The sequence below is a fragment of the Lissotriton helveticus genome, chromosome 4_1, assembly GCF_964261635.1.
Source record: "Lissotriton helveticus chromosome 4_1, aLisHel1.1, whole genome shotgun sequence".
Lineage (NCBI taxonomy): Eukaryota > Metazoa > Chordata > Amphibia > Caudata > Salamandridae > Lissotriton > Lissotriton helveticus.
Genome location: NC_136063.1, coordinates 442341685 through 442358168, shown reverse-complemented (window position 1 = coordinate 442358168; position 16484 = coordinate 442341685). Strand labels below are relative to the sequence as shown.

Genomic DNA, 16484 nt, shown 5'->3' with positions numbered 1-16484 from the left:
GTCCAGGAGGTTCAGAATGTTTATTAGGTGGGGACAGTTTAATTCCTTTAATTCCTGCAGCATATACACCAACACCAGAGTCTACTGATTGGGAAAGGCTGTCTGAGCAAACTTCTCTATTGGTAATTTGTGCTAAATTCTGTGTAGTCATATGTCACTTGTGGACATGATTTGTGAAAAACAGTATGCAACCAGCATCAGCCACAAGAAATAATGGGATATAAATGTGCCTCTCCTGGAGTGTGCTGTATAATGTATTTCTGCCAGACTACCTACCAGTATCATTTAAGGGCATTTCCCTATTGCTGATCCTGCTATGTTCTCTTTGAATGTCAAAGACTTTCACCACAAGTGTTGAATTCTGGGGCATGCCCATAGTATGCGAGACAATGACCCAGCAACCATACAATACCTCGGGCAATCTCCAGTCCTGGACAGATCTAACTCGTGTAGTTTCTCTGGAGTATAGTACCATCAGTACGATATATTTTTAAAAAATACCTTGCCATCTGTATACAACACTAAGCGGTTCACCCTAAACAGTAGTTCTTCCCATTGATCTTCATCTAAGTCTATTCCTAGTTCATGCCCCCTTGGTACCTACAAGGGAAGTCTCGATCCCCCCTATCTGGGCCAATAAGTAGTTTGCATATGATGGAGACTGAGGGCTTTGAGGGGGTCTCCAACAAATACATTTCTTAAAGGGTGTGGGGTGCCTACTGGCTCCTTCTCTGATTGGGTGTTGCATAACCCAATATCTCACAGTGGATAGTGAAACATCCAATTTTCTCCAGTCCAAAATCTTCCTATGTCTCACCAAAGGAATTCACCCTTCCCTCATTGAACATACTGCATATGGTGCAGCACACTCCCTTCTTTTTCCTTATAGTTCTAATGGCCTTCCTGTCTTTTTTTTTGTGTTTCTCAATTTCATCCCCCTCCCCTCTGTTGGCCAAGTTTTGGTGTCATGGCAGTTTTGCCACCTAACACGCTTGTTGAGATGTTCTGAATAAGAGTATCGAAAATACATCACTTTGTGACTCACAGCACCTACTTGCGAAACCACCTCAGATGACACACCTCATACCTGCTGTTAGGCGAGGGCTGAGGGACCCACGCGCAAACAAGGCAATGTCATAACAGGGCACATCTATGGACCCCAGGCTACACTCCCACCTGCACCACACGGCTGTACGCTCTCTAGAGCCTTTCTACCACATGTGTTGCTCATACCGGTTGCAGCTACGCCTCCCGGATCAATATGTTCTCCCATTGCCTGATGTATTCTCCCTTTCCGATGCAGATGTATTGCTTTATAGGGAGGAGACTTTTCATCGAGCATAACATGCCCCCTTGAGAATGTTGCTTTATTCCCCCCCTTTTTTTCTATCCTCCTTCTGCCTTGTAGGACATGATGTATGAACAATGTCCTTGAGAACATTTTTATTGTTTATGATTATCTTTGTACATTTAAGGGATGATTAGTTGCATTTCCTGATTATTACCTTGGCATGTACTGTGATTTTGCACTGGGGTGAAAAAAAAAAAAAATAATAAGATATTAAAAACAAATAAAAAAAAATAAATGGTGCAGCACACTCCCTCTTTCCATATATTAAATTAGCCATTTTTGACACTGAGAAAAAGTCTGCTCTATCTGATAGCAGAAGGGAATTTTATCTACCTTCTGTTCTCATACCTGTAAAGTTGCCCTGTGATGGGGAAACATAATTTGTTGTTACAATAGCATTTGAGTCTACATACTCAATCCCCTACTTGCTATGCAATGGTCTATCATACACCACTTTTTGGTTGTCTCCTTCCTACTCCCCTCAGTGAGATACCAAAGTTGTGCTGCCTAGTAATGTCACCAGCGGTCAGGAAGCCCTAGATCACCACCCCTAGGTCTTAGACACCCTTCTGACCCGCATATTCTAGCTCACTTGTCCAACCATATGAACTCAGTACATAATCAAGATGCTTTTAAGCTGTCCAGGTTCCCAGAATAAAGATGTCTTCCACTACAACCTAAGCATCCCACAAAAAATAAAATGAAAAAAGGAAATCAGAAAACAGTAATGTGACACAAGACATTCTACATGGTAGTAGCCACAAACCTGTGGTCCATGGTCCACAAACTGACACGCCTTCAGAAGATGGAACAAATGCAATTCCTTGAAAGAAACCCCAGAGGTGGAACCTAATTACACTTGCTTCAGTAACATCTTGTAAATCAATCAATCAGGTACACCTTCAACTGTACTCCAAGAAGGATGAAGAAACAGAACACTGAATTTTCGCTTCCACTTAAAACCAATCTGATTAACTTCTCATTACTCATGTGAAAAGGGTCAAATATGAAGCCCTGCTCTTCACAAACCTACAAAGGAAATAATCCGTAAAGAACCACTGAAAGGTCTTTCACATGATAGTTAAAGCAATGGTTTGCTTCTAATCTTGACATCAGGCGTTTGTGAAAAAAGTGACATTTCTGACACACCTGACCTGAATTCATGAACCTTTTTAATCATCTAATATTGCAACATCTCAGGGTAACCTAGAGCTGATGCTTGGATGAAAGCATTTTGATCACTAATACATAAACTAAAAATTAAAATACAACAGATGTGGGATACAGCAACCACAAGAAAACATTTAGACAAGCAAACAGTTACATACCTCCCAAAAAGGGAGCAAGAACACTAAGGAACTTCAGGCACGAGGAAAGTAAACCAATATTGACAATCATGCTAGGTGATTGTTGGCTATATCTTGTGCACTAAATGACTGCCCTTATGCATGCTCTGTAGATAGCAATGGAATTGGGTGGAACATGTCCTCCTAAAAAGTCTTGTAGAGCAAGCCTATGTTATTTCTCCCTCCTGAATGTGCCTCACTTCCGTTTTCATCAGGCCCTTAAAATTCTCACAGGAACATTTGAATATGCTTTTAATGTTGACACGTATCGGACAGACTGCTGAGTCTTCTAATGAAAGTCATCTTCCTCTTTCTCCACGCCTTTGACCATGTGGTGGAATGTTGCTCATTGAATGAGAACATGGTAGGCAGGCAGCATTCTCATCACACTTCTAGGGCTTGACAGAATAAGGCTCTAATGATGAGATGATTATAGGGTCCATGTTGGTACTGGTCCTCTCTGCAGGCTCACCTCAACATTTTTTCTCTTCAACCCTCCCATTCTCTGTACCTGTTTTTGTTGGCTTTTAGGACTCAGTACACATTACAACTGCTAAACAGTGCTAAAATGCTTGTGCTCTCTCCTTTAAACAGGGTAAACCTGGCTCACACCCAATTGGCACATTTAATTGACTTATAAACCCCTAGTAAAGTGGTACTACAGGTACCCAGGGCCTGTAAATTACATGTTAGTAGTAGGTCTGCACAAATTATTGTGCCACCCATTTAGGTAGCCCTTAAAAATATGTCTCAGGCCTGCCACTGCCGCCTGTGTGTGCAGTAGGCCTGGGTGGAGAACTCCGCTCAGAGAGTTTTCTGCACTTCGCGCTCTGCAGGGCTCACGTAGCGCAGTAAACTACGCTTCACATAGTGCAGTGGAATTTTTTCCCCGCTCGTGCTCGCGAAGGGTAAGTTCCCAAGCACAAGCTGCTGCTTGGGTAGAATTTCTAACCGAGCAGCATGAAGACAAGCGCGAAGGGCAGTTCGCACTGCACTCCGCCACTTGTGGAACTCCGCAGAGGTTTTTTTGTCATTTTGCGGTGTTCCACGTAGCAAAACTCACAAACTACGCTCAGGCCTGGTTTTAAGCTGCCATTTAAGTCCTTTTCCAGGCCTTAACCTTTCTTTTGAATGCACATAAGTCACCCTTAGTGTAGGCCCTAAACAGCCCATAAGGCAGGATGACTTGAATTTTAAAAGATGGATATGTACTTTTAAGTTTTACAGGTCCTAGAAGTGAAAAACTCTCAAATTCGTTTTTCACCACTGCAAAGCCTACCTATTTAAGGTCATCTGGATCATCATGTGCGGTTAGTTGACCTAATGAGGGGTCCTGGTCTGAAACTGTGTGAATGGACAGAGCCAGGAAAGTTTAATTGTTTTTTGTATGTGGTAAGCCCTGAGCTTTACTGAAAATTACCTCTTCAAAGGTGCACTTTGGGGTTGGCAAGGAGGCATAGTTCATGTGAGGCTGTAGTCGAAGGCTGGTCAATATAGTTCTTCCTCTTCCTCTGCCCTGGAGTAAGGTTTCAAAGCCAACTTCAGAGCCAATCTCAATCCAGAGATGGGCTCAGCAGGTTCTCAGTGTCGGGGCTCAATCTCTGCAGCTCCAGGTATCTCTGGTGCCAAAGGCTCTGAGTGGCTTTGGGAACAGTGGGGGGCATTGGCTGCTGCATGGCGCTATCTGGGCTATTGTTTGCTCGTGTAACAGAGGATTCATTCTAGATCAAATCCCAGCAAGATCCTTGGAGTGAAGAGTGTGTGAAACCTTAGGAGTGACCTTTGTCCAGGGGGTGGGTTTCAATGAGGGCTGTGGAGATGAATGGTATCCAAAGTCAGAGTAGCTGGAGGACACATATTTGGAACTCTCCTCCCCATGCAGCACTATCAGAGTAAGCCCCTTCAGCTTTTTCCGTGCCCTACTTGGTTGGTGGCTCATCAGAGTCCCGGCGTTGTATTCTGTGGCGTACTCACCATCTATCTGTTGGTGTGAATAGTAGATATGGACAGAAATCCAGGGCCCGCCAAGATGTAGCATTGTTGTGGTCCTACATTAGGCAGATTGCAAACCCAATACTGGTCTGTCCACAGAAACTTACTATTACAGTTAGAGCAAAACTTAAAAAGTGTGTTCTCCATACCATTTTCCCAGGAGTCATTCTTACATGACCTTATCCCAGGATTCTTCCTGTTTAATAAATTTATGTATCTATCATAATTAACCGAACCACTAATGCTTCTACAATGGTTCACCTCAAGTTATTCTGATACCATTAAGTGACAGACAGATGGACTGAAGAAGATTGAATTTGTTTATATTCCAGCCTTCCTTCCAGAGGCCCCCCACCTCAAAGTTCCTCATTGGTCCTCTATACACTTTTGAAGGCGTCTCAGGTGCAGACTCGCAAGAGGAACTACAAAAATGCAGGAAGCTACATATTGCAGCAGTGAAGAATTTCAGGTAGTCATTCCCACATATCTGATTGGTTTTAGAATAACTTCAAGGAAGGTTATCTTGGGGTTCTGATTCTAGAGGACAAACACACTAATATGGAAATCTCGAACAGTCTTTTTTTAAAGAAGGCTCTTTCAGCAACCAGTCATTGAAGCAGGTTACATGCAAATAATTACCCTCTAAAGGTGGGCTGCTACCATTTCCACGCATTTGAGGGAAGAACTGGATTTTTTTTACCAAAGTGTAGCTTCGTATATACTGGCAAAGCTGATTACTTATGAAAAATCTTAAAATCCCTGCATGCATTTTGGCAATGGGACTTGAAAAACATTTCAATTCCCTGAGTGCTTCTTGAGAATGGGATTGTGAAAGTAAGTATCTTGAAGGTATATGAGACACACCTAGTGTCCTCTATTCCGTTGTGGAGACATCTGGTAAAAGGCAAGCATCCTTAGGTTTCCCTTTTCGGCATGCCTACAGTTTTGAAGTCTCCAACTGGCTTGTACTCTTGTGCATTCCTTTCTTTTGCCAGTACAAAACAGTTGGGACTTGAGTTTGATTTACTTTAATTTCAAATGTTTTGGAATCTGCTCAGCAATGATCCTTTTGTTTAGCTATCCCAGAATTCAAGAATTAGACATTCCATGTAAAGAGGCTTGCAGGAATTTTGCAGAGGATTGTTTGGAGGGGGTGTTTGAACCCAACAGCATACCTGTTCTTTATAATACCGAATTGTCTTTTGTGGTATCCTAGCACTACCAAAGAAGTGTTCAAACGTTTGCTGCCACCTCGGTGTTTGCAAGGATAAAAGAATGTGAATGACTGTATGAAAGTTGTATGAGATTATTTCAGCACAGGTTCTGACGACAAAGACCCCTGTCCCCTCATCATTTCTGCTAACTCAGCTTCTGAATAACATTTCTGGTTTTGGGTTGGATACTGCTACTGATCTAATAATGAAACTTGGACCTTCTAGTTTGGAAACCTGTATAATCCCCTGGGCATCCTTCTGTCGCTTTTCCAGACCCAGTATTTAACTCAGTCTTTCTTTTTTGTCAGCTTCATCAGTATGTTGTCCAAGAAAACACAAGAAGCTCAAGAAAGGCACACCAACATATTTAGTATAGTCTCAAACAGCAACACTTAACAGCAAAGTTAAGAGCATTTATGTGAGCCTGTGCAAATACCTACTAACCAATAAATCCAATTAATGTTTGGCTCAACAATTGATTGCATGGTAACCATAAAATTAAATACTGAGCCATGTGTTCAAAAGACTTTCACAAGCACCTCTCATATCTATCTAGCAAACCACTGAGGACACGATGTACACATCCTGCATTTCATTAAAAACATGTAGTTCCTTGTCTGAAAGTGTTCAGCAGACAAAGAATGCCCTCCCTACCCAAAGTGTTTCTTCATGACTGCAAAGTTGATCAGACAATTCAAAGAAGGGCACTGGCAAGAGAACAGAGGATTTGAGCAATGGGGCTCTGTTTTTATAAGGAGCTCTGCCACTCTTGTGCTACCATTGTCGCAGAAGGGTTGCTGGTGAGGGGAGCTTTAAGGGAAAAGGAAACTTTGGGCAGTCTTCCAAAGAAGCAGCTGGTCCATAGGAGGAGTACACTAGGAGTACAAATAGGAGGAGTAGTGCAAGACTCCACCAACACCTACATAGCTGCTCAACTTGCTAGTGCTGTTACATGAAAACACATGTTCTCAAATTCAGCTGGCATTGCTGGGGACTGTTGGGAGTTCTCAGCAGTGCTTCCCTCACAGAGGTACACGGATGACATGCTCCACATGTCTCAGGAAGGAAAGAATGCAATGCAAATGGGCTTCAGTAGGGATTTTCCATCTTCAACACCACTGCTGTATTAGGAGGAGGGATAGAGCAGGGGCTTCACTAAGGAGAGAAGGAGGGTCCACTTGCGGTCCTATTCTGGATTCTGACCGGGTAAGTTTACAACCTGGGAGAAGTACAGGCTCGTAAACCTGACTGAGGTAAGTGGAAACTGTCAATAATCAATGTTTTCTCATTTTCCCGCTAGCATACATATTTGGGAATTACCTTGAACTCTAGTCAAGGAACCCCCCAAACATCACTCACACTAATCTCAGTAGAACATTGGCTGTGATGACAACCCACAGCTCATCAAGAGGTGGGAAATATAAACACATATTTATAAAGTACATTGGAACCCCAAAGATGTCACAATAAAAAAGTTACCTTCAGTAACGATATTTTTGTTGCAGATTCCTCACAGTATGAATTACTCCCACAGACTTCAGAATATCCCCTTCACAGAAGTTAGCCTTTATGGTGGTTATACTGAAAAGCATGCCTTCTTCTGTAGAGGATTGCAGATATTAGGGGGGCAATTCTGAGGTTATTGGCTAACTCGGATTGCTGTGATCAGACACCTTATCACTAGGCTGGGGTGCCTATGTGACTTGTTTTCCCAAGAGCCTAGGGCTTCATTGGAGCAGCGTCTGCACATAAATGTGCTTGAGCCGAGCATGGTCCATCCTGTAATAAGTGCATTTGCCCGTCCATCTCGCTGAGCAACATTCAGATTCTCTCAGAAAATACAATCCTTTATGAACAAACCATGGGATGTGGGGTCATGGACCTTATCTTGGAGCATATTAACTCCTTCAACAAGAGAGTGAATGCTCTCAGTCATTTCTCAATGAGGGACCAAAAGTGGAAGCTGCACCCAAAGTTACGGACGTGATCTTCTGCAGACTGGGGTTCCCATCCTCAGATCTCCACAGCCTAGAACAGAAAGTGTCCTCAGTTTTGTGCCACACACTTGCGTCTGAACAGTTCCCTGAGGAATGCGTTCATGTTCAACTGGCCTCAGAGATTGTTGTACGCATTCTTTCCAATTCTACTTGATTACTTCAATTTGGGAAATAAAGATTTGGTATACCGATTTGTTGGTACTCAGAATTCAATCACCTCTTCCTCTTATATACACAGAACATCTACTCTTACGGCAGGAAAATCAAATCTTCCATCCCAATATTGACATGCTGCATCTGAATGTGCGACGATTGAGAGGTGCCAGCTAGAATGCTTTTGCCTTCCTGATGAAATTGCAGATGCTATCTTGACAGCAAGGAAGCCAGAAAGCAAATCCATCTATGCATGTCACTGGAACAAGGTCATCCAGAGGTATGAGTTGTAAAGTAAAAACTTTTTTAAATCTCCTTTCCAACATCTGCCTGCTTGTGTTGTTTGTTGAGAAGTAGGGCCTGGCGGTCGCTACAGTTAGTGGCTACCTGGGGGTCCTGACTTCTTTTATATATCATCCCAATTAACCCACTATTTAGATCAGTGCTAGCGAGATGCTTTTAAAAGGTTTGCTTTGCTTGTTTCCTTTCTTAGCATTCAGTATTTCTGAGCAGGATTTACATTTTTTACAGATCGTAATGATGGTATGTCCATTTGAGACCAATGGACAGTTCATCACTTCAGCTTCTTGCATTGAAGACAATTTTGCTGGTGGCAATAACTTTGGACATAGGGACGAGAACTTCAAATTCACTCTTTTCGCCCACCTTTTTTGTACACATAGGTTGGTTCTTTGCACCTGCCCATCACTCTAACCCAAGATGGTTTCTTCATATCGTATGGGCCAGTCTATCATCCTTTCATCCTCCAAGGAGGAGGAGCAGCTGCATAGACTATACCCCAGGCCTGCTGTGTCATATTACATTAAGGCATGTGTCAGGAAAGAGACAATAATCAGCTCTTTGAGGCTTCGCTGGAACTAAAAAAGGCAAGGTGATGACCAACTACGCTACTTTATGCTGGGTCATTATCTGTATTATGATCTGGCACGTCATGGCAAAGAATGATCCTCCAGATGGGCTACATGCTCCTTTTACAAAAGCCAAAACTGTTTTGACAGCAATTTCTAACAGTGTCTTGGTTGCAGACATTTGCCAGGCAGTGTTTGTTTTGTTTGCCCTAAGCTGGCAGGGTATGCCCAGACATGGCTACCGTGCTCACTTTGCCACTACATTTAATCTACCCTGGCTGATGAGCGGTGTTACCCCGAAACCAGTCCCAGGATGCATGTTTCCGGTTCAGGGAAGACCTGGCTTGGCAGTTCGGGCTGGACTGTTCCTATGAGGCACAGGGTCAAGACTGATTTGCATATAGCTGGGTCTGAACTTAGCTGGCGAAGTAAGATAAAGAATAATCAAAGTAAGAAAAAGATATCTGCAAAGATCTTGTTCGCGCTATATAAAACTTTGAATAAATAAATAAATAAATAATGATGCATTCAACTCAGATCTGTGACTGGGGGTGAGTGTCTGAAAAGTTTCAGCGCTCCGTCCATCATCTCCTTGTGTTCGCCCCAGGTTGGCAGGGTATGCCCAGACGTGGGCCCCTTGCTCACTTTGCCACTGGATTCAAGCTAGCCAGGCTGATGATGGGTGTTACCCGAAACCAGTCCCAGGATGATTGTTTCCGGTTCACGGAAGACCTGTCTTGGCAGTTCGGGCTGGACTGATTCCATGCGGCAAAGGGTCAAGACTGATTTGCATATTGCTGGGTCTGAACTGAGGTGGAGAAGAGCGCTAAAGAACGATGATGGAGTCAACCCAGATCGGTGAGTGTCTGAAAAGTTTCAGCGCTCCGTCAATAATCTCCTTGTGTTTGCCCTAAGTTGGCAGGGTATGCCCAGACGTGGGTCCCTTGCTCACTTTGCCACTGGATTCAAGCTAGCCTGGCTGATGAGGGGTGTTACCCCAAAACTGGTCCCAGGACGGTTGTTTCCGGTTCAGGGAAGACCTGGCTAGGCAGTTCGGACTGGGCTGTTCCCATGAGGCACAGGGTCAAGACTGATTTGCAAATAGCTGAGTCTGAACTGAGGTGGCGAAGTGAGCAAAGGAACGATTATGGATTCAACTCAGATTTGTGACTGGGGGTGAGTGTCTGAAAAATGTCAGTGCTCCATCCATCATCTCCTTGTATTTGCTTTCTTGGTTAACCACCACTCCTCTGTTCCACCACCCAGGGAGGTATTACTTGCGGACTCAATCATAAAGTGAGGAAGATGCAGTCAACAGAAGAAAAAGTTAATTACACTTGTTAATAATATTTCTGGAGGATATATAATCTTCCTGAAGATCCATAAAATCCTAAAGTAAAAACACATTTCGTGCTTTTTTGTCACTGTTGTTACTCTTCGGCTGCTCTCTGCATGCTTCAAAGGGGTGCAGAAAAACAGGAACTGACATCAACACACTTGTTGGCATCTAATATAAGCCGGTGTTGTTATGTCAATAATGGGTTGAGTATGCTTCGCAAAGCCAAACAACCTAAGCCCCTTTATTAACTTCCTTGAATAGAGAACCAGATATGTTTGGCACTGTCTTTCTAATGGCACAGTCTGAGACAGGGAAAAACCACCCTAAACATGAAATTACTTTCATATTTATTACTGCACCCTTCAAGATGCTGCAGGCGCACTTCTAACTCCAAACTCTTAAAACAAGATATATATATTTTTGTGAACCAGCAAAGCTTAATCCATGCAAGTACTGAGAATACCACAGGGCCCTCAAGTGAAAGGCATATAACCATTCCCAGCCAGCTAAAGGTCCTTATCTAGACAAATTATATGGCAGCCAGAGGAGGTGCTGTTCAAAAAAGCAAACCACAATACCCGAACTATTAAAGATGGAGATGTTCATTGCCATGAGAAGAACATGCATGATTACATAATTAAGGAGGTTTAAACATCATGCGAATTGACAAATTCTTCAACAGCTCCATTCAGGCCACTGATGGAGCCAATAGTCAATCTACATTATGCTAAGAAGCATAACATGGCTTTTACAGGCTTGCTGGAGCAATCAGAGAATTATACAAGACCCTCTGTACAATGATATGAGAGCAATCTAAAGGCAAAAATGGAACAATGGACGGAGAGGAAGTGAACTTTCTAAAAGCACACACACATCTGGGCACACTAAGAATCCTCCAAATGTTTAATAATATGAATAAGATAGGCTGCTACTTAAATGCAAAAAGGGATAGGTCTTCAGACTGAAACAGAGCTGTAGACGGAAGAATAACGTGCAGCAAGGAAGAAGCCCAATACACCACTCCCTTCTGCAATGGTCAGGCCCTGTCAGAAACCGATTACATTTCTCTAAGGTGGGAATGGGGTAAATAAAGCAAAATGTCTCAGCAATGTGTTAAACAGGTAGGGGATATGCACCATGTCTTTTAATTTTGTCAGAGGCATTAGAACGAAAACTTGGCATGTAGCTAAGGTGTTTCAGATCGCAATGCCTTCTGTGCAGGTGTCTGCTCAATGGTGTATTATCATGACACTTTGAGGCAGTGAGCTTCTTGGTTGGTGATACAATCTTTGATACTGCCACCACAACAAAGGTGCTTGCTGGTAGACTTGAGTGTTATTATAGATACTCATAGGTTTCCATGGCGCAATCTCCTGGAAATTATGCAAGACTAGTCTTGGGTAGCATCTGCTATAAAAAACTAGTTCACCCCACCCTAGCCACTGGTGACATAGCCAGAGCCTGGAAGAACACCAGAAACTCAGCAGCAACTTGCAAATATTCTACAACGTCTAGCATTACAGAACCTGAGGTAGTTTATATCTGTGAGTACAGAGGCTGACATTAACTAGTCTTTCTCTACACGAAGTTCAGAAAATAAAAAATAAAATTAGTATTAATTGGCAATAGCGTTGGACCCATTTTGTAGTAAACATTTGATGGAAAGAATAAATGAAAATATTTCGTCCTTCTGCTTAGCTATGGAGCAAATATGTTTAGTTTGCAGGAAATCTTAGGTTGGAGTAAGTCCTTACCCAGCTCAGTGCAGGTAAACTGAACTCGATTTGAAAAAGTGAAGTACCAAAACGCTGCACACAACGAATCAAAGTTCCCCAATACTGCAGGCACACAGTCTCTACTGAGGTATAACTAACCACAGAGAATAACTTTAGATGGTATTGTATGCCAATAACCCTTTGTATCAAATATTTCAGCATTTTCCTCTGTGTTAGGATCTTTGCATATGATCCCAAACAACTTAGTGTCCAGAGACCTCGGATGATTGGCTCCCTGTTGGAAGAAGGACTGAACAAAACCAAGTAATCAAAACTCTGATCGCTGGCAGGCTAATCTATTTCCAATTGCTCCTATAAAGCCACTCCTCTGCCCATAGGCTGCAATCATTTGAGAATACAAAAATGATACATTTTCACCGGTCTAAAAGATGAATAAAAGGAAATTAAGCAGCAAATAAAATCCACGACAAGCAGCTGGTAAAATCTCAAAACATGACTTTGCAGACTAAGCTTAATCCAGCTTGCCAACACTTTTAATCAACTGTTGCTGTGGTCAGCCGGATATTCTAACAAATCCCATCCTCATGGTCTCTACACTAGTTATTTGAAACCAAAATGCAGCGCTAACATAATAAATATTGTTTTTATGTTTTTTATATGTTTAAGAGCCAAAGGCTTTTGTGGCCTCCTGAAAAAATTAAACACAGCAAACTGACAGACTTTCTCCGGTGTTGAAGCAATAAAATTAAGTGATAAAACAAACCCATTTTATAGACATGAACATTATTTGGATCCCCTCCCATATTAATCAAGTATGCCTAAAAGGGACATTTTTATTTCTATAATTTGGAGCACTATCACTGCAATTATCACACACTCAAAATCATCCTCAATAGCTTAAACAGATTCGATGTTCTAGAAAGGACTGATTGAATTAAAAGGAGCCATACCTATACATGATTCCTAAATTAGAATCTCTATGCTTTATTAAACTAACTCTTCCATCGTTACTTCGTTTGTGCTGGTTGGATACACTGCAGATCTGTACAACAACTTCCCACAGGTCCTTTGCAGTTCGCCTGCTCTCTGGGCCTGAAAGTTCTTTACACGTCGCAGCCAAAAGTTGACCCAGCTAAAAAGAAAGAAGAACACCACAAACATTTGCAACTTTAAAATGAAGAGCAGCAACCATAAACAATAATGGCTTTTATTACTAGAAACATGTTGTGGTTGGGAATTAAGATACATGCTATCCATGTTTCCAATAACTACATGATAACAAAGGGTTGCTATTGCTATGGTAATGAAGGTAAAAATTCATGAACAGTAACATATTTTCTGTGGAATACTTTATATTTGATTGCTAATTATAACACAAAAGCAGAAGACTATCATACACACTTCTCCATTCAAGAATTTTAAAAAAAGGCGATGTCAGAGTGAAGAGGAAGCACAGGGAATACATATTCTGTAATTACTGCTATTTGGAAACAGTTAATGATCTTAAAACGACATAAGACCAGACAAACCATACAATCCGGACAACAGTAGTAGCTATGATATTATCACAAGGCATTAAAAAAAATGTGCCTGCTAAGTAAGCCATTATGCCTTGAGTGCTAGATTGGCGCCTGGCTTGAATAATAAATATAAATATATATATATATATCCAGGGCTTAATAACGTCTGTTTGTTAAATAAGGCCATACAATTTATGTATAATTTCAACCCATTACAAGATGGCCGCCATGTATACTCATTGTTTAGTCTTTCTTTTGTGTTTAATTAACAAGAGATTGACGTCAATATACAACTTTATTTCAATTGCCAATGAATTTGGTGCCAGTCACAGCAGACGAAGGCGTGATGCCGAAACGCGTCCTGTTTTGATTTTTTGAATAAATCATAAGAGTCTTGAAAACGATAGTTGTGGAGTGCCGTCCACTCTTTTGCCGAAGTAAAAAAAACTTGGAGCGTATATATATATATATATATATATATATATATATATATATTTATATATTCACTGTTCTCAATTGACGAGTACATTTCTCCATCGTTTGCAGATCCATTTCAACATTAAACAGATATATCCAATTGGCAGGACTGTGTAAAAAAGACTTTAAAGTCTTCATTAAGAAAATGCAAATAACAGCTGAAAGATTTACATCAATAAATATTTGTAGTCTTTAAGGAATACGATATAATTACAAATTTCGAGCAGAACAAGACTGATATAAGTCAAGTCAAAAGGCAAGTGGATAAGAATAATTTTTGAAGACATTTTACATCATCAAAAATCAAGGAGGCTACAGTAATGCTGTGGGCCATGTATTACTTCAAGGAACTTATATTTTCAGCATTCAATGCAGCAATTGTTACATTGAAACAGTCTCTCGGTGTTAAATATTGCCCATTAGCAAACTCATACGCTATTTTGATAGAATGTAGCAACTAGATGCAGAATAGCACAAGGTGAGTGTGTGCTTAATCAAGATTGGGTACATCTGAAAATGTAAATGAAACCAAGTAGTTATCTCATCAATACAGTGTTTCATTCACTATGTGATTACTTTATGAGCTAAACCCGGGTCACATCCACGTAGAATGGGGTGTAACAGCTGTCGCAGATTTGAAATAAAGGTAAACATAATTGACCAAACTGCTAGTATCTTCTTCTTAATTTTACAATATGTATCTATCAGGCAAGAGAGGCTTTTTATAGCTTTTCGGATTTGAGCAACACAAGTGGTATGGCTGTGTTAATTTTGGGCAACTGTGACCTGTTTGGGCATGCATTATGCAATACGAAGGGGATGTCACAGCTCTATTACTCAAATACTTCTAGAATAATGAACGTCCGCTGAGCTATTCCAATTCAAAAGGTGTTTCTAGATACTGTGTCATAGCCCTTCCAGTTTTTAGGCTATACATCTAAAGTGTCACCAGTGCACCGCAGAAAAGAAACCAACTTGGTTTAAAAGATAAAGAAAATTCATTTAACTCCCTTCCTTTCTGGGATACACCCGGCTTCTTGGCTTGGAACAGTGTCACAATTCAAAACTGATTTCTCTACTCAAATTTATACATAACTGTCATGATTTCACGCCAAACTTATCCAAAGCCAAAATCAACGGTGAATGTATAGGTTTACTGGGTAAGATCTGAAGATTGTGCTACCTTTTGTATAGAATTATCTACCTCAACAATTCCTTGATACATTTTCTCGGTCATTAAAGGCTCCAGAGTTCTCTACTAGGCAAATTGACAATAGTAACATCAGGGAATTCTTATAAGAAAGTAAACTTTAATTTAGCGTCATGATACAGTTGTAGGGGGACTGGGTTAAAAGATTATTAGCAACAATGAAACATTTTGAAATTCTCAAGCCTCCCCACCTATGAATTAAAAATAAACCAAGCCTCCCCACATATGAATTAAAAATAAACCAATTTGGCAGATTATCTAAGAAGTGTCGTACAATCTGTTGCCTTCTTTCTGGAGACAAGACCTCACTACGAGTGGTTACAGTGATAACATCCTTTGTCCCACCGTTGTGGTGAAACACTTGCACACCAAAATCCATGTAAAATTTGGAAGCAGTCTGAAGTCACATGACAGGAAACCCCAAGATACTTCCCAGTTGCTGGTACTCTCTGAATATCCATTCCCATCCTGATTTCTTTACTTAGGAATTTGGACCGTATTGAACGTGATCTGTGTTATCAACTCGATTAAAGAGAACTATATCATCTATTTTCAATGTAACTGTTGTACACAGAAAGACCAAACCCCTGTGGGTGACAGCGCAGTTTACAATTTTGTCTTGTTTAGAAAAGAACAATTTTGTTTCTTCTTTGACATAAGAACAGATTTGTTACATTTTGTTTTTAAAAGGACAATTTTGTTCCGTTTCTTTTATATAAGAACAATTTACTTATAAACAGTAAGTAAAGACAAAAAAAGAGTGCACCAAATGAATATACTCAAAAATAAAAAGTGAGCACTCCTCACTTGTGAATCCTTTAAGGATCACTTATCAGTGAACAAGTGCTGCAGCATCTCAATTGTTACATCCTTTTTCTCCGAACATACTTTATTTATCCATAATGCAGTGGCGTAACGAACCTTAAGGGGCCCCCCCTGCAGGGTACGTGGAGGGGCCCACTCCGGACTCAATATAGAGCTACCCAGCAGAAGTGCGGTGCTGACGGGGCCCCCTGCACCGCGGGGGCTGCAGGGGCCTGTGTTACGCCCCTGCCATAATGTCGGAGCATGGGAATATAAAACAATAATTGCAAATAGTTGAAAACCATATCAGACCACTTCGAAGGGAAGTAGCACTAGGACCCACTGGAATACCAGCAGCAATCTTTAAAACAGAACCAAAAGGTTGGACATCACAGTTTGCATAACTACGTAGCGCAGGTCTGCAGTCCGTACATGTCCCAGATTCATTGGGGAGGCGGTAAATTACGTCCACGATA

General features: G+C 41.3%; 1 protein-coding gene across 2 annotated transcripts in view; it reads right to left on the bottom strand.

Annotated features, from left to right (window-relative positions):
• Positions 1–16484, bottom strand: part of INTS8 (integrator complex subunit 8) — a 552137-nt gene that overhangs the window by 152839 nt on the left and 382814 nt on the right. For both annotated transcript variants that reach the window (XM_078687009.1, XM_078687008.1), the window contains exon 18: positions 12948–13129. In XM_078687009.1, coding sequence (XP_078543135.1) covers positions 12948–13129 — 182 coding nt within the window. The remainder of the gene's footprint in view (positions 1–12947; positions 13130–16484) is intronic.